Below are 25,913 nucleotides of genomic sequence, written 5' to 3'. Positions count from 1 at the left end.
CTACACAACAATATCCCTGATGAACATAGATGCAAAAATCCCTGATAAAATCATAGCAAACCACATTCAAAAACAAATTAAGAAGAAAATACATTATGATCAAGTGGGTTTCATTCCAGGGATGCAAGATTGGTTCAATGTATTCAAATCAATAAATGTAATTCACACAAATAGAATTAAGAATCAAATGATCATCTCAATAGATGCAGAAAAGGACTTTGATGAAATCTAGCATCCATTTATGTTAAAAACACTAGAAAAGTCAGTGATACAAGGAACTTACCTCAACATTGTAAAGGCTATGTATGACAGACTCAAAACCAACATCATACTGAACAGAGAAAAAGTGAATGTATTTCCTCTAAAAACAGGAACAAGAAAAGCAGTATGGAGATTCCTCAAAAACTCGGAATGGAACCACTATATGACCCAGATATCCCACTCCATGGTATTTTTCCAAGAGAACTAATAAAAGCAGACTAGAGCAATACACCCTCGATGTTTATAGCAGCACAATTCACAGTAGCCAAATTATAGAATCATCCCATATGCCCCTCAGTAGTTGAATGGATTAAGAAATTGTGGCATATGCACAATGGTTCTTTACTTAATCAATAAAGAATAATGAAATTATGACCTTTGATAATAAATGGACAGAAACAGAGAATATCATGCCAAGTGGAGTAAGTGAGTCTCAGAAAATCAAGGGTCAAATATTTTCTCTCACATATGTGAAAACTAGAGAAAAATAAAGGAACATTGGAGGGCAGGATTTTTTTTTAAAAAGGATATTTCAGCTTTTGGAAAGAGTCAAGAGAAGTAATCAGCTATTGCAAAAACTAAAAATGCACCTATACAAAGAGAATATCAGTGAGCTATTCAACCATAGGCTCGGAGTTAATGAGGACCACATGATAAGACACTCACTCTCAGCTTTACTTTTAATGTTAGCAAGAAATACCTGCACTTGATGTCATAGGATTATTATTAAGACGTTTATTCTTTGTTAAATTACATCCCTTAAGTTCTTAAACTGAAATGTACTTTGTAAATTTTAAGTATAATCTAAATTACAAAGGTAACTTTCAGCTTTTAAATAAAATGAACTTGCTCCTCTTTTTCTTTTAACTTTTTTTTTTCTGGTCAATTTTGGTAGAACCTTAGAAATATAACATTTCTTTTGTATCCACTTGAGTTGAAAACTTGTGATATAATTTATATATTTTTATTTTTCTTCTAAAGGGAATGGTTTATTTAAATAAAAATGAGATCATTACTAATGGAACTATTAATTATTTAAGGTAAACTGTCCAAAATATATGGAATTGCTCATAGAAATTTTATTACTCTATACTGTTATAGTTAGAAAAACAAACTTTAATAAAATCCAGATGACAAATAGCCAGGATCTTTAACATCTTTTACTTTGCATACTTAAAGCATTTGTAATTTCCATTAGGAAGTTTTATTTATATTTATGAAATTCTTTTATTTATTCTTTTTCAATTATTAAAAGAATTACACTATTTTAACTGTTTATATTTATAGGAAACATTTAATCTTGTAAAATGGAAAGTTCTATTTGGTTTTCTTCTTAGACTTAAAAAAATAATAAAATCAATAAATTTAAGGCCTGTTTTAAATAGAACTCTCTTCAGTTGCATCTATCTATATCATATATGCACGTGGAAATATAAATTTTTTTTTACAGTTTTCATTACAACATATTATTGTACCAAAGAAATTTTAATTAAAAATCTATAAAAACTAATTCATACATTATGCAAATTTTAATTCTATAATGATCAAGAAAAATCTTTACAAATATTGGAAAAAGAGCATTTGCCAATTTAATGAAATTTTGTAATTTTTTTTATTACAAAAAAATATGTGGAATAGATGCTTAAATACTTGTTTTATTGGCTTCATTTGAGAGGTGGTAAAGAAATTTGGGGGCTCAATGGAGTCCTCCACATAGGTGTTCTAAATTTTACCATCAGTATCCCTATACCTTTTCCCAGTGTGTTTTTTGTTTCTTTTTTTTTTCTTTTCTTCTAAAAGTGTTCTCTTTTGGAGAGGGGACATAATTAAACTCCCCCTGGTGCCTGTGTGCTGCAGTCTACCCAGCAGCTATGCTCTCTGGACTGTCCCAAGGTTCCTGCAGGGACAAAGAATCTGAAAAGGGCCAGAACCAAGAAGCAGGCTTGCCGCAGCGCCCACTCAGAGCAAGGAGCAGGGGTCAGGGAGCACACTGTACCAACATCAGATGTTTCTGGTGGCAGGTGTGTGTCGGGCTGCTGTGGGTGATTGGACAGGCCAGCTGTCCCAGCCTGGGGCTTTTGTGTGACAAACTCAGCTCGTTGGTCAGAAGGTTCACGGGCTCCGGTTTATTCACTCCTTCACTGAGAATCAAAATTGGAAGAGGTGGTTAACTGCTGATTGAAGTGGAATTAAACCAAAATTGATTTGTCCTTCGTTATTTTGTGTTTCAGAGACTAGAGCACAAGGAAGTTTTAGTGGGCCTGTTGTTCCTGGTGTTCCCGTTCATTCCAGCCAGCAACCTCTTCTTCAGGGTGGGTTTTGTGGTGGCCGAGAGAGTCCTTTACACGCCAAGGTAATTATCACAGCCATTTGCTCTTTACCAGCCCCGCCCTCCCTCCCTCCTCAACCAACAGAGAGACCATCCTTGGAGTGATGAGAGTTAGGTCCTCAAGCAGCTCAGACTTTAATACCTTCAGACAGCCACACAGAAGGCTGGGTGAGACCATGCTGGTGACATTCACTCTAGTTCCCGGTGATTCTCTGCCCATTACAACTTCACAGTTAAACTGGAATACTGATTTCAGTATATTTAGGACATTAGCTGCAGTTGCTTACCACACCATCTTGTCCAAATGTTTTGTTAAATATAATTATTATAAATTTTCAGAAATATTTGTTGATTTGCATAAAATTATTATGTTCATGATCTTCTTCCTTGCCCTCTTTTTTTCTTTAATTTAAAAGTAGGAATAATCTCAAGAAAATTTATCCTCAAGAAAATCCCTATGAAGCTGGGCATGGTGGCACATGCTTGTAATCCCAGTGGCTTAGGAGGCTGAGGCAGGAGGATTGCTAGTTCAAAGCCAGCCTCAGCAACTTAGTGAGGCACTTAGCAACTCAACAAGACCCTGTCTATAAATAAAATATGAAAAAGAGCTGGGGATGTGGCTCAGTAGTTGAGCACCCCTGGGTTCAATCCTAAGTACCAAAAAAGAAAAACTTTGTGTGAAATAAAAGTGATTTAAAAATTATAAAGGATATTCATATATGTGTGCATATATAATGTACTTAGCTCTGAGCATGTGTGAACTGTGCTGAAGCTGGTCTGCTCTCTTAACAATCAAATGTCATTGTTCCAAGACCACTTTTCTTTTCAGATGCCCAGAAATATCACTGAAGCAGGAGATAGGCTTAGTTTTGCCATTTACCAGTTAGTTGTGTGACCTTGAGCGAGACATGATGTTTTTCTGTACCAGATTTTCTCATTTCTAAAATTGAGATTTTAGTAAACTCCATAAATTTAGTATTTTGGTCTACAATGTTGTCTTTTTGAATAGTTCATTTTTATAAAAGTTTAATAATAACTTCTATAAGTTCTATAAGAATGGATTTTTCTAAAAGGCAATATAATCCAAAATATTTTAAGAAAATCATTATTTTTGTTTATGATATTTCACTAGGAATTTTAAAACACTTTTAATTAGAAATGAGATTTATAATCTCCAATTCTCCTAAACCAAAACTATAGCTTTCCTAAGTCTATGCTTATGCAGCATTATGTTTAAACTTGGCTAGTGCTTGGCCAAGGGTAGCCTTCACTTTGTTTTAGGTGTCCTCAGAACAATTTGAAAAGGAAGTTATTGCTTTATACGTATTATTTGATACAGACAAATATACAGCACAATTCTTTGTATTTTTTGTTACTTATAGCTAAGAGGATTTTGAGAAGTTGCCATACTAATTTATAGAAGGGCAAAAGGCAACATCAATCTGTGTAAATTTTTTTTAATCCCTTTCATGGTACTAAGGGTTGAACCCAGGTCCTTGCTCATGGTAGGCAAGTACTCTTCTACTGAGCTAAACCTCCAGCTCTTTTTAAATTTTGTTTTAAGACAGGATCTCCCTCAATTGCTGAGGCTGGCCTCAAATTTGTAATCTTCCTGCCTCAGCCTCCCCAGAAGCTGGGATTACAGACATGGGCCAATGTGCCCAGCTGTGATGTTTTTGCTTAGGTCAAGTGAAAGTATCTTTAGTCAGCTTTTTTCTATAGTACTGATGCCTCCGCATTCTTCATTTAACAGAGCTTATAGAGTATTTTTTATCATAAATGATGTAGTAGGATGTGAGGCTACAAAAAAAAGTAATTGCAGTATCTGCCTTGAAAGAGTTCATTAACTGTTGACTGACAAAATGGAGTATTTCATAAGACTTAATATTCTTTACAGTATTATTCTGCTCTTTAATGCCATTTTACCATTAATTGTATTCAAGCATTTATTGAGCTTTTATCATATTTCAGTCTCCACGCTAAGGATGTTGTCATCATGTCCATTAATTCATGCTATATCTAGTGGTTCACTGCCTGCCCCATCAAGTGATAGGGCCTGCCTTCAAATTCCTACTTCAATATCAATGTGATTTCTCCCAGCTTCAGTTTCTTGATTATATAAAATAGGGATAATAGCAACACACAAATCAATGGGATACTGTGATCATTAAATGAGATGACCATATACAGAACTTAGGAAGTGTTTGACATTGTACATGGCCAATGAATATTAAGTAGTAGTGTTGTTGATAAAAGCCGATACCATGATCATTATGTTACAGAAATAGCTTTGAGAGGGTTAGTAACTCACTTGAGGTGATACAGCTAGTAAGTAGCAGAGCTGGAATGCAAATATTCTCTCCTGACTCTTGTCTCACCTTGCAGACCTTATTTCATTTTGATAGAAAGAAAAAGAAGAAAATGGAAACATAATAAAGCAATTTCAGCTCAACTCCATTTAGCGATAGAGACTTGGTATTGCCAAGAATCCTGAGATCTGAATCTTCAGGAATTTGGGGTTCTGGGTGACAGAGAATGACAAGTACAAGGAACTGTTTTCTGAGTCCAGACCCAGGAGATCATTGGTGAAGGGAGAAGGAAGGCTCTCATGTTATGGAAGCCTACAGTAGCACCATCAGTAGTTTGTGGGGTGTTTTCATTAAAGTCAGGGCTTTCTCTTGCCCAGGCAGGTATGTCCTCCACACACCACCCAGCTCATGCCAGCTCAGGCTCTTCACATTTGCCATGTCTCAGTGACCCTTCCTGTGGTACTATATATTTGTCTAGAAATAAAATGCTCATTTTTCCTAGGAATAATCTGACTTGGGTTACAATAAAATTGTTGCATATGAAGAAAGCATCAGTTTAGCCAAGAGCAAGTGCCTGCCTTTGGGAACCAATTTGGATTTGCTTCATTTGGCAAACTCAGTGAAGAGGCATCCAAAAACAAATTCAGTAAGCTAGTCTGCATTAAGAAGATGACTGTCCTTTTCTGTCCAGGTTCCTGCATCCATGTGTTGCAGCGTTGTTGCCAAGTTGTCATTTCTGAGGGTTTCTCTTTGCTGCCCTGTGACTTCTGGATTCACAGGCACGTCATTACCGTGCCCATCGTGACTGCTGCCCCTTGCAGTGGTGTAGTCTCAGCAGATGTCCAAGCCATGTGATCAAGGAGGTGGAGGTGCTTTCCTGTTTCTGAAGGATGATCCTGGGGGGCCCAGGTCATTCCACTGGGTCTGCAGTCCTGACTACGTTTAAGAGTGTAACCTGGATTTTGGAAACTTGGGGTGAGAGGAAGCCTAGGAATATTTCAATGGGGTGTCACATCTCTAAGGAATCCCAACCTTTCCACAGTCATTGTTGTAACTAAACTAGCAAGGGAGCGTCTTTACTTAGGCACTGGATTCCTTTTTATCTATTGTGTTGTGCGAGTGAAGTAGCCTAGATTGTCAGTAATTGAAGCCCATGTGAACACACTGCTGTAGCTTCAGGGTTTCTAATGACTTCACCAGAACCATTTTGTAAATATTGAGCTATCTTGAAAAATGACAGACTTTTTCACAAACAGATTTTACCTAACAGTGACCAGCTGCCCTGTCTTAATGGAAAATAGTAGATAATTGGGGATAGAACAGTTGAAGTCCTCTCCAGGGCCAAGCAGAGTGGGGTGGATGCTGTGGGTCTCCTGGAGGTGTCAAAGCACTGGATAATACTTGCTTCATTTGATAAACCTGAAGATAGAATTTGACCATAATGCAGAATATCTCCTAAACCAAACTGTTTCTTCTTTCCTTATTATTTTTTTTCCTAGTTCTGGGGATCAAATCCAGGGCCTTGTGCATGCTAGGCAAGTACCACTGAGCTATACCCCCAGCCCTCAACCTTTTACACAATTAGAAATCTTCTCTGCACGAATCTCCTTCTGTTGTTGACCTTGTCTTGAAACAGCCACTTTCTACATCATTAGTACCCAGGCTCTTTGAGGAAAATATATATGATGTCCTCACTGACATCCCTGAAAATGCAGGTCATCTTTATGCAGAAATTATGTGTTGACTCACAAACTTTAGGCAACAATAGGAATATGAACCAAAAGCTCAGCATGGAGATGTGGCTCGGTGGTAGTGTGTGTGCTTGCTATGTGCGAGGCCCTCAGTTTAATTCCTAGCACCAGGGAGAAAAAAGAGGAAAAAAAGGTGAATTTTCTCTCGTTATATGTTTGTTTCAAGTTATTATGAAGCCAAATCCTGGCCTCTGGCCTAAGGTGCTCATACCTGACTGTCCTCATATCCAGCCCTACTGAAGGCTGGGTAAATCCCCTCAGTCCCAGGAGGCTGATGTGGCCATTCTACAAGAAGGGTCTAGTATGAGTCAGACTGACAGTCTCTTCCACCCCCGACCTTTATTCCTAACTAGGAACAAACCCCTTAAATCTTCTGGCTTCTCTTCTTCCTCCAGACTAACCCAGAAAATACCCAAAATATAATCCTCCTCTCATTTTCACTTGGAAATCTGTGGATAAAAAGGGCAGAAACCAGCTATTTGCCTGGCACTCCCTGGTGTTTAGGGTCAGAGTTTTTACCATCAAAATAAATTGGAATAATATTTTCTTTTGGTGATAAATGCCCACTTTGTGGATGCCCTTTTTGAACAGGCAAGAGAGTTGGAGGTTGAATTCATTCTTAAACAGATTTTGCTCTCTGATTCTGATCCCAAGAGAAGCATATAATTTTATGGCTATCTTTTCTGTATTTTGTACAAACTGCACTAGAAGACTCCAAAGGACTGAAATTTCTGGAAATTGATGAAGCAGAAATAGTTGATGAAAGCTCTCAAATAAAGTTATATAAAGTAATTGAACATTCACCCACATGCCAGATTCAGGATGATTTATTCACTTCAGTGCCAAAGAGCAAATTCCTTAGCTACTTTAGGAAAACTTCAATGAGTAGAGAAGGGAAAGGAATAGACAGGAATTGAAGGTAGAAAAATATTTGGGGATAGACACAATCAAGAATTACTGAGGCTACACAAGAAGTTGGATGGCATGAATCTGAGGGGAAAAAAGTAAAAAGTGCCCCATACTCTTAGACAGGGATGCCATTTGTATTGTATATCCCCTGAGCTTATGGACATAGTAGACAAGGAGGAAGGGTGAGCCTCACTCTTTTTTTTTTTTTTTTTTTTTGAGAGAGAGAGAGAGGAGAATTTTTTTTAATATTTATTTTTTAGTTTTCGGCGGACACAACATCTTTATTTGTATGTGGTGCTGAAGATCGAACCCGGGCCGCACGCATGCCAGCGCGCTACCGCTTGAGCCATAGCCCCAGCCCTTAGCCTCACTCATTTTTAAGTTTGAGAAATCTCTTTAAATCTTACCTATCAACTCAAAGTGAAATTTTTTAAATTTTACACAAGTAGCTATTAAAACAGTACTGCAGTATCTGTTTTGCAGAGGGGAAAACGAGAAGGTTGATCTCTGAAGTTACACTACCTCTGTCATCTGATGGTCTGGCCCTTCCACATCCATTTATCTATACACATGTTCCTTCAGAGCCACTGGACGAGGGTCATGATTATTTGAAGTGAATCTAAATTTGGCCAAATAAGAGAATCCACAGGGAAATCTCAGAAACTCATTTGAGCAAGTCCAGAGGAAGAAGGTTGAAATGGGAATCAGTGCAGCCCAGTGCCACCCACAGCCAAGCAGTTTCGGGAGTCATTGAATGGGTGAGGCAACTAGTTTTCTAAGATACCAGGTGGATAGTTCCCGAATGCTCTGTAGTTTCAAAATGCTGATTAAAGCTGCTTGATAGTTTTCACTGTTTGAGGCTAAATTGGGGAGGGGAGTGAAAGGAGAAAGGAGTTTTTCATAATTAGAAATTTGTGAGATTTTTATCCTTCCTGTGTCCTCAGTCTCCTTGTCAGCAGAGCCATAGACAGTCCTCTGGACATCCCTCTTCTCCCACCCACCCCACTTTTTAGAAGTATTTACTGGTTTTAGAAATCTCAAACTGCTATATCCACAGTGCTACATGATCTTTTTTTTTTATTTTTTTAACTACACGACAGCAATGGAAAGCATCATAATTCCTATTACCCATATAGGGCACAGTTTTTCATATCTCTGTATATAAAGTATGTTCATGCCAACTTATGCCTTTATACATGTACTTTGTTGTTGGTTTTTTGTATTACAATTCTTAATACACATATATACCACAATTTTTGTATCTCTGTTTGTATATAAAGTATGTTGACACCCAATTCAAGGCTTCATACATGTACTTTGTATAATGATGTCCATCAGTAAAATGGAGTTTTATTCAGCATTAAAAATGAACAAAACCATGGCATTTGCAGGTAAATGGATGGCATTGGAGAAGATAATGCTAAGTGAAGTCAGCCAATCCCCAAAAAACAAAGGCTGAATGTTTTCTCTGATATAAGGAGGTTGACTACATGATCTTTAAGCTCCCTTACAGCTGCAAATTTCAAGCTTCCTATGTCTCAGATAACTATGAAAAACCTTGATCCCCCCCCCCCCTTTAGGCCTTATGTACTATTTTTTTGTTTGTGGATTGCTTTTTTTTTTTTTTCTTTTTTCTTTTCACACATCCTGGTGTGTCTGCCTGTGTCTGCTCAGATTCCCCAGGAGAGATCCAATGGGGGAGGGCAGACATCGCCCTGGGTAAAGCAGGAAAGAGAGGAAGTCCATGTGCCATGAGGTCAGGCTCTCTGCAGGGCCTGGTAGTGGTGCAAGAAAGCTTCGGAAGGCATTAGTGTGGGCTCTGTTGTGAGGGAATGGAGAGCCCTTCAGGGCAGCAGGAGCTGGTGAAGTTTAGAAATTCATGTAGGCAAGCAGCAAGAGGGATGGGTGTTGGAAGGAAAGGGGGCCCTGTCACTTAGAAAAGTCACATGAGCACCGCCAGCCCATGCTCTACACGAGATGATGGCACAGGCAGCCAGCAGGACACAAGGCAGCCGTGAGTCTGAGTTAGGTGTTTGCCTGTCCATGTGAAGTCCAATGAGATTCATAAAGTGGGCTGAAGCTTAGTATCTCAGCAGGAGCTTGAAGTCAGGGTGGTGCATAGACTGTGATCTAAGGCCATGACTGGTAAGGATGAGACAAAGTTGAGCCACAGGTAATACATCACTAGATTTTGTGGAGACCTGGTCACAAGAATGGTAGAAAGTCCCGGAACTAGACAAGGCTAGGTATTCAGAGATTCACCTTTTAAGATTCATTGTTTAACATTCTCATAGTACAGTACATTAGTGGGTCAGACAAAGCAAGGTGGGCTTATTAATGGGCCACTTAACTAAAAACCTAGAAAGTGGATTAAAGATTTTATGGTCATGAAGTCAGGCACACACGCCCTCTGAGAATATGTGTGTATAGATGTAAGAAAATGTAAATGTTCACTAAATTTCCCAAATTCGCTGAATTATTCATTAGCTTTGGCTATGAAACCATTTTTTTTTATGAATTTCAATCATGGTTTATCTTAAAACAAAAAGGTTCTTTTGTCCTAACAAGAATGAGGAAACATAAAGGAGAAATGCTGTGTATAGGTACACTGGTAAACCGTAAAGTCAGGTCACCATATGATCTGAAGAGAAAGGGAGAAATGAAGGTTATTGATACCACTGGTGGAAAATTAGTGGGAAAATCCAAAATTTGAGTAATGAAAAGAAGAAATCTTTTTACCTTAGAGAAGTATTCTAATCCTTTTAAAACATGGCGTCTCCCATGTTTGTCAGTATATTTCAAAAGAAGCCTGAGTCTCTCTCACAATGTATTCCTCCCTCTATCTCCAACCCCCATTGGAAAACAACTCCCGCATCAAGCAGTCAGAGGCTCCCTGCTGATTTATTAGCCTACTTAGGGGTTTGAAAGTTGGTTACAGTTTTACTTCAGAATACCATCAGCTAAAAAGGGACAGATTTTGGCTTGAATGGGTTTGTTCTTTGCTCTTGCCATATTGCAGCAGGAACTGTTCCATTCAGCCCATTGAGACCTGAACTCAGAGGCGGGTGTGAATCTAGGAGTGAGACCTTGTCCAATGCTCTCAAGGGCAGTGACCCAGTAGGGAAGCACCCAAGGTGAACCCAGTAGGGAGGCAGGGGTCAAGTCACTAAGGCATCTGAGGATAATTGCTATGTGCAGGTCATGACCAGGAAGGGTGGCAAGAAGGCTTTACTGAGGGACCTAACTGAATGTGCTAGAGATTGCAAACCACAGAAAAATATCATTAGAACAGCAGTGGCCAGAATGAAGTGATCAGAGAGGAGATCAAGCTACTTGTGGGCTGAAGATCAATTATCCAATCTGTTGTGCTCAATCAATTGTTCTTAGCTTAGGGCACGAGGTGTAGATAAGTTCGAACAGTTATTTACTGGACTGGAATAATGGCCTTAATTTTGTGAAACTCAGTTATAAAAGAGGAATGTTTATGTCTGTTAAGTCTTACATGGTGGAAAGCAAATGTATTGGAAACCAAGATTTGAAAGTAAAATTTGGACAGTGTAATTTAGATTCAGACAAGACTAAACAGGATAACATGTAAAAAATGTTGTAAGCTCTGCTAGGTAATTGCAACTCATTATTTCAATCTACTCTTTACAAATAAGGAGATTGGGTGAATCAAAGTCAAAGGAAATCAAAGTCACATAGCTGTAGGCCTATCCTTCTCCCCCTTCCCCTGACTTCCTTCTCCTTCTTCCTTTGTTTTCTAACCTCATGTGCTCCAAGGAAGCAATTCAAAAGAGAGCTCTGTAATGAACAATGCTAGCTGAGCCGGGTAGCATCCTGATGTTGGGGGTTAGGTTTTGGCTGTTGCCTTTGGAGATGGAGGAGAGACAGTCAACTGCTGATGTCACATGCCCAGGTTCAACATGGTTAGCTCTGGCTTTGCCTGGAACATGTGAGTAGACATAAGTGTTACCATTTCAGCCTCTCTCCCATCAAGATCCCTTGTTATTGATGAAATTATTTTGTTCATTTTGGAGTTCTGTACAGGAAAATTCAGAAAATTCTTATGTAAATATCATAACCTTCCAAAATCCGCCTTACTCTTTTGGAAACCTCCATTGTCTTGCTCGTAGTAGGGCCAGCGTTTTATAAGTTTGTGTAACTTTGCGCCACACTCAGTTGCCAAGGTTGGCCTGGAACTTGCCTCAGCCCCTTGAGTCACTGGGACTACAGCCATACGCCACTATGCCTGGCCAAAGGCCTTTTAGGCCTATTTGGAAAACTTAGTTGAGACTGTGTGATCCAAGCAGAAAGGGAAGCCAGCCAGTCCTGGATTAAAAACACCAACAAGGGGAAAGGAGCAGGTCCTGCAAAGGGACAGTTCTCCTGGTGATAATCATGGGTCTCTTATTTTCAAGACCAGCTTGGTCTGGTTGGTTTCCTAGTCAACCTTTGTTTCATGTTAGTTTCTGACATCTTCACCTGAAGTGGTTTGTCTATTCTCATGAATCAGCCCCTGTCCCCTGCTAGATGCCTAGGAGACAAAATGATTCAAAAACAAAGATTTATCCTTACACCAGAGCCCTGCTGTACTTACCAGTGGAGGTCTCAGGTTAAGAGAAAGCATCCCATTTTCAAAGAGGTAAAAGAGAATCAGATTCTCAGAAGGTCAAAGCAATGGTGTTTCCCCGCCAGGTGTTCCATAGATACAGGTTTCTTCTGTTCTTTTCCAGTATATAGAACAAAAGAAACCTATTCATGGAAAACAATACATAAAAAGGCTTTTCATACCTATCCTAGAACACAGCACCTAGCTCAGGAGCTAGGGAAGTGCTCAAAGGTGCCTTTGGCGATACTTTTCTTGGAAAATAAAAAGCCCTTCCTTCCAGATACGTTCAATCTTCTGGAAAATGTCTCCATCCATTAAATGATAGAGAAAGAACAGGGCAGAAATGCTGAAAGGAAAGCGAGGAACCCGGAGACAGGCGAGCAAGAAATGAAAGACGGAGACCAGGCAGAGATACACACCAGAGTTTATTTGTCAGAGCTGACAAATAAAGGCCATCTCTCTATAGATGAGAGAGGCAACTCAGGCTTGGGGTTCGGGACCTTTATGAGGCAGGGGTGGTTAAGGCTTGGGTTGATATGAGGGAGTGGTGATATGCCCTTGGGCAGGAAAGAATGCCAGAGGTGAAGTGTTGGGTAGATATGAGGGAATGGTGAGCCTTTCTCAGAAATGCCCTTGGGTGGAAAATCGAAATTTTTCTTGCTGTCACTTAAGATGGCCATCCAGATGCTAAGCAAGGACCTTACAAATGGGGACACTAATGAGTCTTGGCTCCTAGCAGCGGGCAGCTTCCATGTTCAGCTTGCTCTGAGGAGTCTCTGTTGACTTTCTGGTATTTCCTATGTTGTCACAAGTACCTGCTGTCAGCCCTGTCCCTCATTTTTTACTGTTTAACTATTTCAGATCAGTATCCGTAAGACGGGAATAACATCTTAGCCTTCAGATAATTTGCAAGGTGGAGATTCAAATGAAACTAATTAGTGACAGGGTTCATTCAGATTCCCAGAACATTTTTTAAAAATAAAATGATAAGATTGTGTCTGTTTTAGTGTATTAATTTTATTTAGAGATACTTATGGAAGGCTGCCATGTCATGTGACCAGCATTTTCCTCTCCTGATCGGTTTGAGGCACTGTTGGTCATTCCCAATGATCTGGCTACTTTTAAGGGCTGTAGATGGCAGCCCCATCTTGAGAGTAGTAAAAATGCAGCCAAATGTGTCTTCATGAGTGGGCGTGCCTTCTTGCATCCCCAAGGATCAATTTACCTTATCTGTCCTTGTAACCCTGCCCCTCTTGACCTTTTTGGATGGAAATTTCTAAGAACCAGAGTCCCCCCAATAAAGGACCATTCCAAAATGTGCTCGCTCTCTCACCAGCCTCTCGTGATATTCCTCGCTCTCCCATTTGGGGGAGCTTGAGGCCAAGGGCAGAGGAGCTGTCCAGGGGCTTGAATTTAAAGGTAAATTGTGTGTCTGTGTTTTATTTGATGCCTTAGGAAATTCACTCCAGTGACCTCTAGTTTAGCTGCCTGTGCTGGCCGAGGGCAGTAGATACTCGCCATGGGTTATTTAAGCCTGTTGACAAATTAAAAGGTAGAATTTCAGCTCTCCTTAGTAACAAATGAGTCTTGATTGCGGGTAATTAAATGCAAAGTGAAGCTGTAGCAAACATAAAAGGCTTGGGCCAGAGGTAGAAAGGTGTCATCTTTTCAGTTTGGTATAAATGGGAAGTGTTCTTTTGTCATCTGAAAGCTTCCAGGTAAGGTACATACCTACTATGTAAGACAGTGGTGAGCTGCCAACAAAGTTCTTAAATAGAAGATTTAAAACATTTGTTCTTCCAATGAAAAAGAACAGATATTATTGGTTTGCAATTCTTATTAAGTTTTCTTTGAATGTACATCATAAAAGTCTAAGGAAGAAACACAAGGCAGGTGTCTTCAGTTACCTACATGCTGCACACAGAGCGATTTGTTGACAAAATCATGTTCAAATCGGAGATGCCCCTGTCCTGTGAATGCAGATGGTGTTTGTGGAAGGGTGGAGGCAGGGGGAGCGATGGCGCTTCTCAAAATGCATTTTTGTGCTGAGCTAAACCTATGGCTTTGGGTTCTCCCAGTTGTGATTTTGTCCAGTCTTAGTGGTTTGCACTGACTCTGTGCACTGTCCTTAGCCCAATTTCCTAAACCCAACTAACCAGAGCAAGTTAGACTGGTTTTATCTCCCTGGAAGCCATAAAAGCATGCAGTTTCTCTTTTGCTTGATTTTCCACTTCAACATGAAGCCTTGTCCTGCCCCTAGTCATATAGAGAGTGTTTTTCTCCCCTGCTGCTAAGAACTGCATTAGAGCAGATGTTGAAAGATGGATCCTCATAATAGAGAAGCATCTTGATTTCTGTGATATTTGTGTCAGGTTTTTAAGAATGTGATACTCTCTAAGAAATTTACAAAGCTAAATAGAAATTATTTTCTATGGTTTAACATTTCTTTAAACCATGTGTCAATGCAAGGACTTTTGGGAAAAAAGACCATGTTACTTGATACAGATGCCCATGCCAAATGGAGAGGAATGGGCTCACCTTCATTTGGCCAAGCAGGGTCAACCAACTGAATGGCCCATGAGTCAAACTGACCTACTGTCTGTTTCTATAAGTGATTTATTGAAACATCATTCGTTTTTGTGGTGTGATGGCTGCTTTCCCACTACAAAGTAGATCAAAAATGACAAAAGTTTCACGGCCTGCATGAGAGTGAAAGGAGCTTCCCCTCTGCAGGTCTGAATATGGAAGTCTGCTGAAATGAACTGACAATAGGTTAACAGGAGAAAAGGCATATGAATTTATTGATGTGTACATGTATGTAGGAGCCACATGTGATCCGAAGCTCAGAGAAGGACAGATGGCTGAAGCTTAGATTTTCTCATCATAGGAGAGAGAGAAGTGGGGCAAGTAGCAGTTGTAGAGGGCATTCAGTGATTGTTCGGGGAGCTGAGTGGGCCTAAGGACTGGCAGTGGCCTGGGACAAAGCTCTCTGGGCTCTACGTGTACTATTCGATCTTCAGTCTCTCCCTCTGTGCTGTGGGTTTCATCTTCCTCCATTAATGACAATTTTGTAAGAGGATGAAAGGCACTCATGTTCCTCTTTGTTGGGTCAGTCTTTATATAGATAAGGGAACTTCAGAGAAAGGCCTTCCCTGCGTTTCAGGAAAGAGGATTGAGAAACAGGGAGATGGAAAGATTAGACAGATCTTGAAGCTGCTTCTTTTAGTTCAGCCTGTGAGAACCCCAAACTCTGGGATATTGTTTTGTGAGGTCCAACTCCTAAAAAGCCTGAAATACTTACAACCTGGCCCTTTCCAAAATGAGTTTACCAACCTCTAGATAACAGCATAATGTTTAAGTGGTCAGGTCTGGTTCATCACTAGCACTTGGAGCTGTGGGTGAGTTTTTAACTCTTCTAAACTTTAGTTTCCTCAAGTATGAAATGGAGGATACTGGGGATAAAATGTTTAATTGAGGTCGTATCTGTAAAGCACTGGTCTTGCCCCAGGCCCTACAGATTTGTAAAAAGTCCCATAAAAGTACTGAGCATGGTGTTTGGCATGTAGAACGTGCTCAGTAAACATGTGAACATATAAAATAGCTAATTGTATCTGTCGTTTTCTGCCACTTTGTGGCCATTACTGTGGATTGTTGGAATTCCAACCACCTCCTTCCCTCCTGTTTCTTTAGATGGCAGCTCCAATTCCCACAAGAAAGCAGTCAACGACGATGCCCTGAATGGAGTGGGTAGGAGGAAAATAGTCTCTGATAAGCTGTGAGGAATACAGGAATCAGGTTGTCAAGTCACAATCCCTGTTGTAGGACAGCAGATAGGGTGTGGCCCTGGAATCTGAAATCTGGGTTTGTATTTTTGCTCTGCCATTTACTAGATATATGACCAAATGTAGCAAGTTAACCTTTCTCTTCTTCACAGGGTTCTCAGGTTAATAATGTGATCAATAGAGTTGTGAAGGGGTACTGAAATTAAATATAGAAAATACTTGGGGGCTGGGGATGTGGCTCAAGCGGTAGCACACTCGCCTGGCACGCGTGCGGCCCGGGTTCAATCCTCAGCACCACATACAAACAAAGATGTTGTGTACGCCAAAAACTAAAAAATAAATATTAAAAAATTCTCTCTCTCTCTCTCTCTCTCTGTCTCTCTCTCTCTCTCTCTTTAAAAAAAAGAAAAGAAAAGAAAAAATACTTGGTATATGTAAAGATTGATTTCATCCCAGTGTCTCAGGAGGCGGAGGCAGGAGGATGGCAAGTTCAAAGCCAGCCTCAGCAACTTAGCGAGGCCCTCAGAAACTCAGCAAGACCCTGTCTCAATATAAAAAATGAAAGGGCTGGGGACATGGCTCAGAGGTCCTCAGTACCAAAAAAAAGAAAAAAAAAAGATTGATTCTATAAATGTTGGCTCTTAGCCATGTCGCCTAACATAAGCAAAAATGGGAAGAGCGCTGATGTTGGAGATGCAGGTATCTGTGTGGCACACTTTTGAGTTTCAGTTCTTTTGCTCTAAAGTCTGTGAGGCTTTCTTTGACCACCTATATTAAAATCTCAAGCTCTTCCCTGCTTAATTTTTTATCCATGTAACATATAATTTTGTGCATGTTCTATATTTATTTGCCTATTTATTAACTATTTCTCCCCACCCATGTGCATTCCTTAAGGATAAAGATTATAGTCTGTTCCCTGATAGTCCTTGATGCCTGTAATACTATTTGCCATTTAGTAGCTGTGCGTTAACTATCTGATAAATGACCAAATGGAGCCCAGAGGACCTTCATATGGCCCTAGAAGCATCCTGCTTATCTTGGGGGGATCTGACTGCAGGAACAGGAGGCCAGCAACCTTATGAAGTTGAGCAACCATTTGTGGTCAGGCAAGTTAACACTAGTGTGCTCAGTTGTGCAGCAACAAAAGATTTGTAGAAAAGCTTCCCACTGTTAAGGCTAAACATAGGAGTTGTGAAAGCAGTAAGAAGTTTTGGGGATTTGTATTTTGGGGTTGTTTTATACTTGCGGCAATCAAGTCTAGGGCTTGTGTGGGGATGGTGGACATGGGCCTCCTTAGCTCAAGTCATCATCTTCAGGGACTCCTGTTGGCCAAAGAGTGAACCCTAAAACTTTAGGGAGCTGGATCAACTGACTGCAGGACTTGAAGTGAGGAAATGGAGCTCTAACTTGACTTCAAGGTCTCCAGGTGAGAGACCTCAGTACCCGCTCCACTTTTCTACTTTTGATACCAAAGCATATTTGGAAAGGAGAAAAGAAGGAAGAGAGATGTGTTTTCAAAGAATATGTGTTTATGAATAGACTATTTTGTTGTTTCCCTTTAGAAGACCAACCACATTCACAGACTAGAGTTATTTATGTTTTATTCTTCATTGTGTTTTTAGTGCCTAGAATATTGGAAGTCACATAAAAGAAAAAAATGAAAAAATAATTGAACAAATATATGGACTATATTTATTTTGGGCTTCTGGTGGTGTTAGTTTCTAATGTAGGGTTTCTTTATGCAAGATTGCTTCATTCATGATGCACACTTATAATTCCCATGGCTCAGGAGGCTGAGGCAGGAGGAACACGGGTTCAAAGCCAGCCTCAGCAAAAGCAAGGTGCCAAGCAACTCAGTGAGATCCTGTCTCTTAAAAAAATAAAAAAGGATACAAAATAGGGATGGGAATGTGCTCAGTGGCCAAGTGCCCCTGAGTTCAATTCCCGGTGCCAATTAAAAAAAAAAAATTGTTTTATTCTTTTTAAGTTGGTCCTTTTTAGCTATATGTAACATTAGGAATAATTTTGATATAATCACAAAAGTATGAATGTGATTTACTTTAATTCATTTCCCAGCACTACTGATTTGTTTTTGTTTTTTGGTACTGGGGGTTGAACTCAGGGGTGTTTAACCCCTGAGCCACACCCCAGCTCTTTTTATTTTTATTTTTTTATTTTGAGACAGGGTCTTCCTAAGTTCCTGAGGACCTCACTAAGTTGCTGAAGCTGGTATTGAACTTGAGATCCTCCTGCCTTAGCCTTCTGAGTCACTGGCTGGCTACTCTACTGAACTTTCTGCAATTTCACTATAGTTTATTTTTTTAATTAGTGTTTTGTGGTTATACTTGATGTTGGGACTCACTGTGGTATAGTCATGTATGTATGTATCAAAGTTCAGTCAGATCCATTCCACTGTTCTTCTCTTTTCCTATCCCTCTTTCTTCCCACCTCCCCCTCAATTCCTTACATCTACTCCACTGATCTTTTTTTGTTTATTTATTTATGACTATTTTTTGTTGTTTTGTTTCAATACTGGGGATTGAACCCAGGGGCATTTAACCACTGAGCTGCATCCCCAGTCCTTTTTTTTATATTTTATTTAGAGACAAGGTCTCGCTGAGTTACTTAGGGCCTCAGCCTCTGAAGCCATTGGAATTATAGGCATGTGCCACCGTGCCTGGCATTTTCTCTATTTTTTATGAAATTTCCTCTCCTGTTTTTTCCCCCTTTCTTTCTCTCTATTTATTTATTTTTTATACCCCTGCCCCCTTATTTGAGATTAGCTTTCTCATATTAGAAAAGAGTTTGTCCTTTGACTTTTGGAGACTGGTTTATTTCACTTAGCATGACAGTCTCCCGTTCAATCCATTTACTGGAAGACACCATAATTTTATTCTTCTTTATGACTTAAGATGTTCTGTAATAGCCACTAGTCATCATCTTTGAAAAGAAGCACATTTCAACTAAAATGCACACAGCAATAATGGGTACAAACTAAGTTTATGTTCTGAGTCTAACTAGCAGGCTGGAAAAGTCCCTGGGTGCATTGTTAGTGTGAGAGACCATGTTCTACAAGGCAAAAGACTTTTGGAGATACAATATTGTGCCAAAGTCCCATTCAAATAACATGTGAATTCTTTGTGCCTGTTGGGAAATCTGGATCAGAATCAGCAAGAAAATCCCATCAATATAACTTGTTCTTCATGAGCCTACAACATGAACTTGTACCACACTAAAACCAAAGCGTTAGCTTTAGAAAACTAACAGGAAAATGTTGTTCAAGACAAGGGACTTTGTATTTTCTCTGGCACAGAATGAGCTTTAGTTGAAAGCTAGTTACATGGGATAGAATGCTCAGGGGGAATCTGCTGCATCCCCCAAAGTAACCCTGTTTCCTTCCACCCTGTTTTCCAGCATGGGCTACTGCATCCTTTTTGTGCATGGGTTGAGCAAGCTCTGCACTTGGCTAAATCGATGTGGGGCCACCACCCTGATTGTGTCCACAGTGTTGCTGCTGTTGCTGTTCTCTTGGAAAACTGTGAAACAGAATGAAATTTGGCTGTCAAGAGAGTCCTTATTCAGGTATGATTAGACAGGTAAATGTGTACTTTTTCCCATTTATTTGTTCACTTACAAATTTGCACCGGCAAATGAGATAGCATGGGTGTTGGTGGTGTTGATTTATCTAGAAAATTTAGTAAAAAAAAAAATTTTATTTTATTTTTTTTGTACTGGGGATTGAACTCAGGGACACTCGACCACTGAGTCACATCCCCAGCCCTATTTTGTATTTTATTTAGAGACAGAGTCTCACTGACTTGCATAGCGCCTTAGGCTGGCTTTGCACTTGTGATCCTCCTGCCTCAGCCTCCCCAGCCGCTGGGATTACAAGCATGCTCCACTGCACCTGACACTTTTAGTAAAGTTTTAATGGAAGATATATTTTATTTTAAGTTTTAACTTTAGGGTTTTTTAAAAAATTATATTATATAAAATTCAACATGAGCTCATTCTAAGTGAATTTATGAAAGCAAGGCTCATGGAAGGTTTTTTGAGTCTGTGAATTCAAATGGAAAGAGTCCTAATGATGAGTTGAGCTGTAAAATCAGCCGTAAACAAAATGAAACTGGTAAGCCTAGTTTTCTCGTTCAGTCAAGTTATTGGAAAAGGTGAGCACGCAGCAAGAGAGATGGCTATATGTGTACTTCTTTAGAATGTTCTAAATGCCTTGTGATCTGTAATCTAATTGTTTTATTTTGAGCATTGATTTTGAACAAGGAAGTGAAAGACTCTTTCATCTCCAGATAGTGTTTTCTGTGGCATGGAAGCTGTTTCAGAATATACCAATGTCAATCCACAGCCCTGAACCTGTCAGGAAATATAACATTCTTTGGGACTGTCACTCACTCATCATGCTGTGTCTCTGGGGCCTAGTCTGTCTCACTTGTGCCACAGCCCTGGTGACCAGTATCTGGCTCTCTTACTACTGTCACACCTGCCACACAGTATTTACCTGTCTCCCAGGGACCTTCAACCTGTGTTTTCTTCTCCTTCTGTCCTCACTTATATAACCCAGTTGGCCAATGTAATCAGCATGGTTCCCTCAGTTCCCTGTTCATTCAGCTGATACCTGGCACTTTTTTGGTGGAAAACAAATGACCAAAAGAGTTGAGATCACTCAAGAAAAGGAGAGACTTTTGAAAGAACATAGGAAAACACACAGAATTAAGAGGAATGTCAAGAACCTGACCTGTCACAAACAGGAAACAGGGACCCAGACAGTCCTTGCTGTGTCCTTTCAGTAATGGGAATGAAGGTAAACTTATTCTAGCTTCACATCAGAATCCTAGGGAAAAAAGTCCTCTTGATTGAGCTTGACCTTAGTTCTGCAGTGCCTGCCAGTGTGCTAAGATGACAGACCTGGCCAAAGAAGCTTCTTTTGACTTCGATGGTGAAATTAGGGCAGGCAGAGCTCCTTGGGGTTCCACAAGGACTTCACAAAGCCAAGCAAGAGGAACGTTTCCAGCAGGAAGTCCAAATGATATGAGAAGGGAACAAGAAATGAATAAATAGAACTAAAGTTGACTATACTCCTCTACTATTTTTAAATAATGCATCTGATTTTACTACATGGCAACTTAAGTTTTTTAAATAATTAGTTTGGCATGCATGTATGATTATTTTATTATTCCTATATCATTGTCATCATTATTTCAGTGGGCACTTGAGGGAATTGTTGCAATGTAAAGTTCTTTTTGTATTCTTTTGCTTTTTGCTGTGCTGGGCATCAAACCCAGGGCCTCACGCGTACTAACGCCACAGAATGACAGAATGACTACAGAGTCTGCTCAGCCTCTGTCATAACCCTCCACATTCAACCCAGTTCTTGCAGAACACAGTAGATTCCTTCCCAGTCATTCTGAAAACACAGGGCTATTGAAGCTCAGTAATAAAACTTCCTTCTGGTGTCTGTTGCTTAGTTTTGTTTCTTTCACTTTCAATAGTCAGTGCTTTCATGAGAAACTGCAACGGTTCTGCCCTGTGTTAAGCCTGTGCCTGGGTAAAGAAATGAACTGTGGTTGTGTCTTCTGGTGATGTTTATTGCTTAAGCAGAACAGCTTTGGGGATGGCTTTCACCGGCAGTAGTTTATTTTAAGGACAGTAAGTTAGTGCTCAGAATCCGTACGACTGACACCAGCAATTTAAGAAAAGAAGAACAAAAAGTACATTGACTTTGCATCCAGAAGCTTCTGTTCTTTTAGGTGGAAGTACATAGGAAGTGAACAGTTGATTACTAAAACAGAACCATTCCATGTTTATACTTAAAGGGACTTTGGTTCTGCAGGGGGCTTTGGTGGTCAAATGGAATTTTGTGTCATGTATAAATTAAAGCTATTGATTTCTTCTTCTTCTCTCTTTTTTTTTTTTTTTGAGAGATTTGCCTTTTATGTAAGTCCTGAGAAGCCTATTAAGAATCTGAGACTTTAAAATTATTCTCTGTCCTTCAAGTCCAGATGTATATGTGGCTTCATCTGTGAGAATAATATTCAGATCAGATGAGTGAACATTTGCTGGTAACATGTGCATCAGGATAGGGTCAGGGGTTGACTTGGGGGTCTGGAGTTAGACATTCTGGCTAGGCACCAAGCTTTGCCATTTTATGGCTATATGAGTTGAGGCAAGTTATTTAACTACTCTGTGCCTTAGCTTCTTCATTATAAAATTTAGGATAATAGTATTTGTCTCCAGGATTCGGCATGAGAATAAAATAATCAGCGAAACATGCATAAGAGAGTGTCTAGCATGTGGTAAACACTGTGTAAGGTTTTCAGATTCTTATTCTGGCTGTGTTCTAAGATATGGAGGGGGGTTGTCCACAGAAGAGCTGGAAGTCTACATGGAGTCAGGCATGGGAACATATTTCAATCTAATGTAATGTTAGACACAGAGCCCTCTGTAAGTGCAGGGAGTGACCAAGAATCACTTAGGCCTTCAAAGATCTTTCTACTATAGGTCTGAGCTGAGCATTAAAGGATAAAGAAAAACTAACGTAGCCACTGTGGCCACACCCAAGGGCTGGCTGGATTAAGAAACAGTTGTGATGGTTCCAGACACAGCAATGTCCTCAGCAGAGGTTCTGCTTCTGTTCCTCCTCAGTTCCACATGATAAACCCATCAAGCATTCCTAGGACATATGGCCTGGCTGAGGCCTCTAATTATGGGATGGTTTTGCTTGGCAATATTCTCAAAAGTCTTTACAGAATATCCTAAGACAGATCTTTGTGTTAGAGAAAACACAAATGCTGGCCAAGCTCCAGCCTTCCAGCTGAGGCTTCCTCTCACATAAATGATCCCACTGTGTGATGTATTTTTAGGAGATACAAATGCCGCATCCCCTCACAGCTTTATTCTCCTGTTGGCAAGAATCTTACACACACAAGACAGAAAGAACCAAGCACTTGTGGCTCATGAGAGGCTTGGAGAGGATAAGTTGTAGTCTGTGCTGAAGTAGCTGTTCAGAGGAGCCAGGGTTTGAACTCACATCTGGCCTAAAAGCCAAGGGAGCATAACCTGCCACACCTTTTTTTAGAACTCTTGTTTTCTAACCTAAGTGAGGTCCAGTATAAACACACCCATAATTGCAGCTGGAAGGTATTTTTTCTTTAATTTTGTAACAAGAAACTGTTCTGTGTCCTTTCCTCCTCCAATAGGGCCTAGTAATAGCCCAGAACCTTAGATTTGTGTGGACTAAATGATACCATGGTAACATAATTCGATTAGATTAAGCCCTATCCTCACAATACCTGGAAAGATGGAGACAAGCATATTTTCTTTTGCAAGCGCTTCAGGGTCTCTGAATTTCACTCTCGAACTGCTTCAGTGACCCACTGGCCATTGATAAACACTTACAGCCTACATTTTTCTCCCACTCCGTAGGAAGCACCTTTCTCTCAGTTCTTTTCTGAACTACTGTGCCAGAGAAATTCACAGCTTTCCAAGGGCAAAGAACAAAACCACCAGATACTGACAAATTCTTCTTAAGAGCTAGGTAGAAAATATATTTTAGGCTTTGTGGGCCATAGAGTCCCTTTTACAACTACTGTACTCACCTCTCCTATTGCCTCAGGAAAGAGGCCAAAGACAGGTGTGTGAACATGTTGCCTCCTCTATGGCCCACAGGCTAGAGTTTGCTTATCAACGATAACATTCTGATAGTGAAGTGTTACTGAGTTCACTTTGTTCTGTGTTACTCATAGCCTGTGGGACTGTTTGGTTTAAGTTCAGATGTTGACCTACCTCAGGAATAATGGTGACCATTTCTTGGCCTTAGTTGAAATTTCTACTTAACTAAGCACTAGATCTATAGCCTTAGAAAGTGTCTTCATCTGTCTGAGCTTAAATCTCCTCATTCAGAAATATAATAATACAACTTACCTGACAGGTTGTTGAGGAGGCAATCCATGAGACATGGGTATTTAGCCTAGTGCTTAACTTAAAATGAGCATGCCCTAAATCCTGGCATCCTTGGGTCAAGGCAGGGTTCAAAATTGAGAAGAGCCACAAATTTTTACTCCTTTTCTGATTAACTCTGGCAGAACACTACAAATTTAAAAAAAAAAAAAAAAAGTGTTTCCTTATTAGGAATTTGGGGATGGTTCTGCTGACCTATAATCCAGCCATGCCAACAAAACAAGTTAATATTCAAAAAACTTGGAGATATGCCTGATAAAAGTGGCTGTTTTTATTCCTTCTGTTATTTCTCCAATTTTCTGCAAATAAGAGGTGTGAGGGAGGAATGTGAAATGCACACTTTTTAATCTCATGAGTTGAAATCCTGCAAGGAGAAGGGGATTTTTTCCAAATAATCATTGTTGTAATGAATAATAGTACTTTGGATCCAGTATATAATTTATGAACATGACATATTTATGTGAAGTAAATATGTATAAAGCTGGATATTTCCATTAAGGCAACTGAGAGTGCTAAATCAAATCAAGGAAGAGACGGGGAGACTGACCTGGCCAGTTATGCTTTCCAGGGAAAGTTCTCTTTGCTAGATGTTTATTGAGAACTGGGCAAAACAGCAGAAAAATATCACAGCAAGAACATAATGGTCAAAACAACAATGGGAAAAGCAGAGTGTTCTTAGAATTGTAGCTACTCCACCCACTCCACTGCCTGTTGTGGATATTATTGCTTCCTCCTGAACAATGTTCTGATCTTAGCCAGAGCTGTGTTTCCTCAGGCCTGATTATCCATTCCTTGGGTGAAATGTGAATTAGAATAACTGGGCTAATTTCAAAGGAAAAAGATAAGTTTCATAAGTTGTCTGCAAAACCCACCTGTTACCATGTACTGTGTACTTCTGGATAGAAAACTTGGAAATTTTCCTGAGTGTAAATTTGGTCTTTTAAAACTATTGCTATCACTCTGACCCAGATCCTACTCATATCCTACAAAACTCATACTGTCCATTTAAACAATTATATTTTTATGTATTTATTTTCTGTCATGTAAATAAAAGTATTTCATAAATTATACAAATTGTGTAAGAGTGAAAGGTAGCATTGGTATTTTAGCATCCACCTCCAAATAGAGCTATCCATCATACGCACAGCAAGTGCCTTTGGCTGCCCTTCAGATTCAACAGTTGGTCACCTTTGAGAGGCCACAGCTTTTCTCTGAGGCTCAGCTTTCTCTCCTGTAAAATGAAGAGAGAGGATGAAATTGCCATCAGCATTCCATTGAGTCCTCCATTCTGAGCAGTGAGGAAATTCTGACTCTTTTCATCACCAGTGACAAGTTCTTACAGGACTCACAGGCACCCTTTTCTTCTTGGCTGCTGGACCCTCCATCCATACATCTTTAAGGTGGGGGGGAGGGGGCTCCTTGTAGTACATGAGCCCTTCCTTTTGTCTACAGCAGCTTTTGTTGAGAGAACAGGACATGCATTGATCTCACCTGGTCTCAGCCCCTAGGCAGCCAGTTCAGAGACCTACCATGCCACTGAGTTTCATTGAGAAAAGTGCTTTGTAAACAGTGAAGTCTGAGATGCCCATTTCTATCTCAAATGAGAATGAGGGTTGTTCCTTTATAGGAGAATATATCCTTCATTAGAGAGGCCTTTTAAAAAAACATCTGTACTTCTGTCCATGGTGGACAGTAGAACCCTCAGCCGTCTTGTCACCCCCAGCTGGTACCAGGATTGCTGCCTGCTCACCTCGGCTCTTCTCCAGGGAGCCTGAGCCACATCAACACTATCTGTGGTATTTATTTCTGCCTCTTTCAGTCACAGTAAAAATAGAGAAACAGGAAAAGGAAGCAAACTTCTTTCATCTACTCTCTTCTTTCTTCCTTTTTTAACTGTATAAATTTAAGGAGTACAGCATGAAGATTTGATAAATGTATCCATGAAATGTATCGGTGAAATAATTGCTATAGGTAAACCATTTCACATAA

The 25,913-nt window shown here is 39.9% G+C and overlaps 1 protein-coding gene across 1 annotated transcript in view; it reads left to right on the top strand.

The window, feature by feature from the left end:
- The window catches only part of Tmtc1 (transmembrane O-mannosyltransferase targeting cadherins 1), a 268,042-nt gene that overhangs the window by 174,712 nt on the left and 67,417 nt on the right, over positions 1-25,913 (top strand). Inside the window, exons 9-10 of the mRNA XM_046435417.2 lie at positions 2,493-2,614; positions 19,368-19,535. Coding sequence (XP_046291373.1) covers positions 2,493-2,614; positions 19,368-19,535 — 290 coding nt within the window. The remainder of the gene's footprint in view (positions 1-2,492; positions 2,615-19,367; positions 19,536-25,913) is intronic.

The sequence above is a fragment of the Marmota monax genome, unplaced genomic scaffold (assembly GCF_021218885.2).
Source record: "Marmota monax isolate L192 unplaced genomic scaffold, Marmota_monax_Labrador192_F-V1.1 WCK01_AAM20220418_F8-fsc00012, whole genome shotgun sequence".
Lineage (NCBI taxonomy): Eukaryota > Metazoa > Chordata > Mammalia > Rodentia > Sciuridae > Marmota > Marmota monax.
Note: the sequence above shows the minus strand (reverse complement) of the source record. Positions and strands in the feature narration are given on the sequence as shown.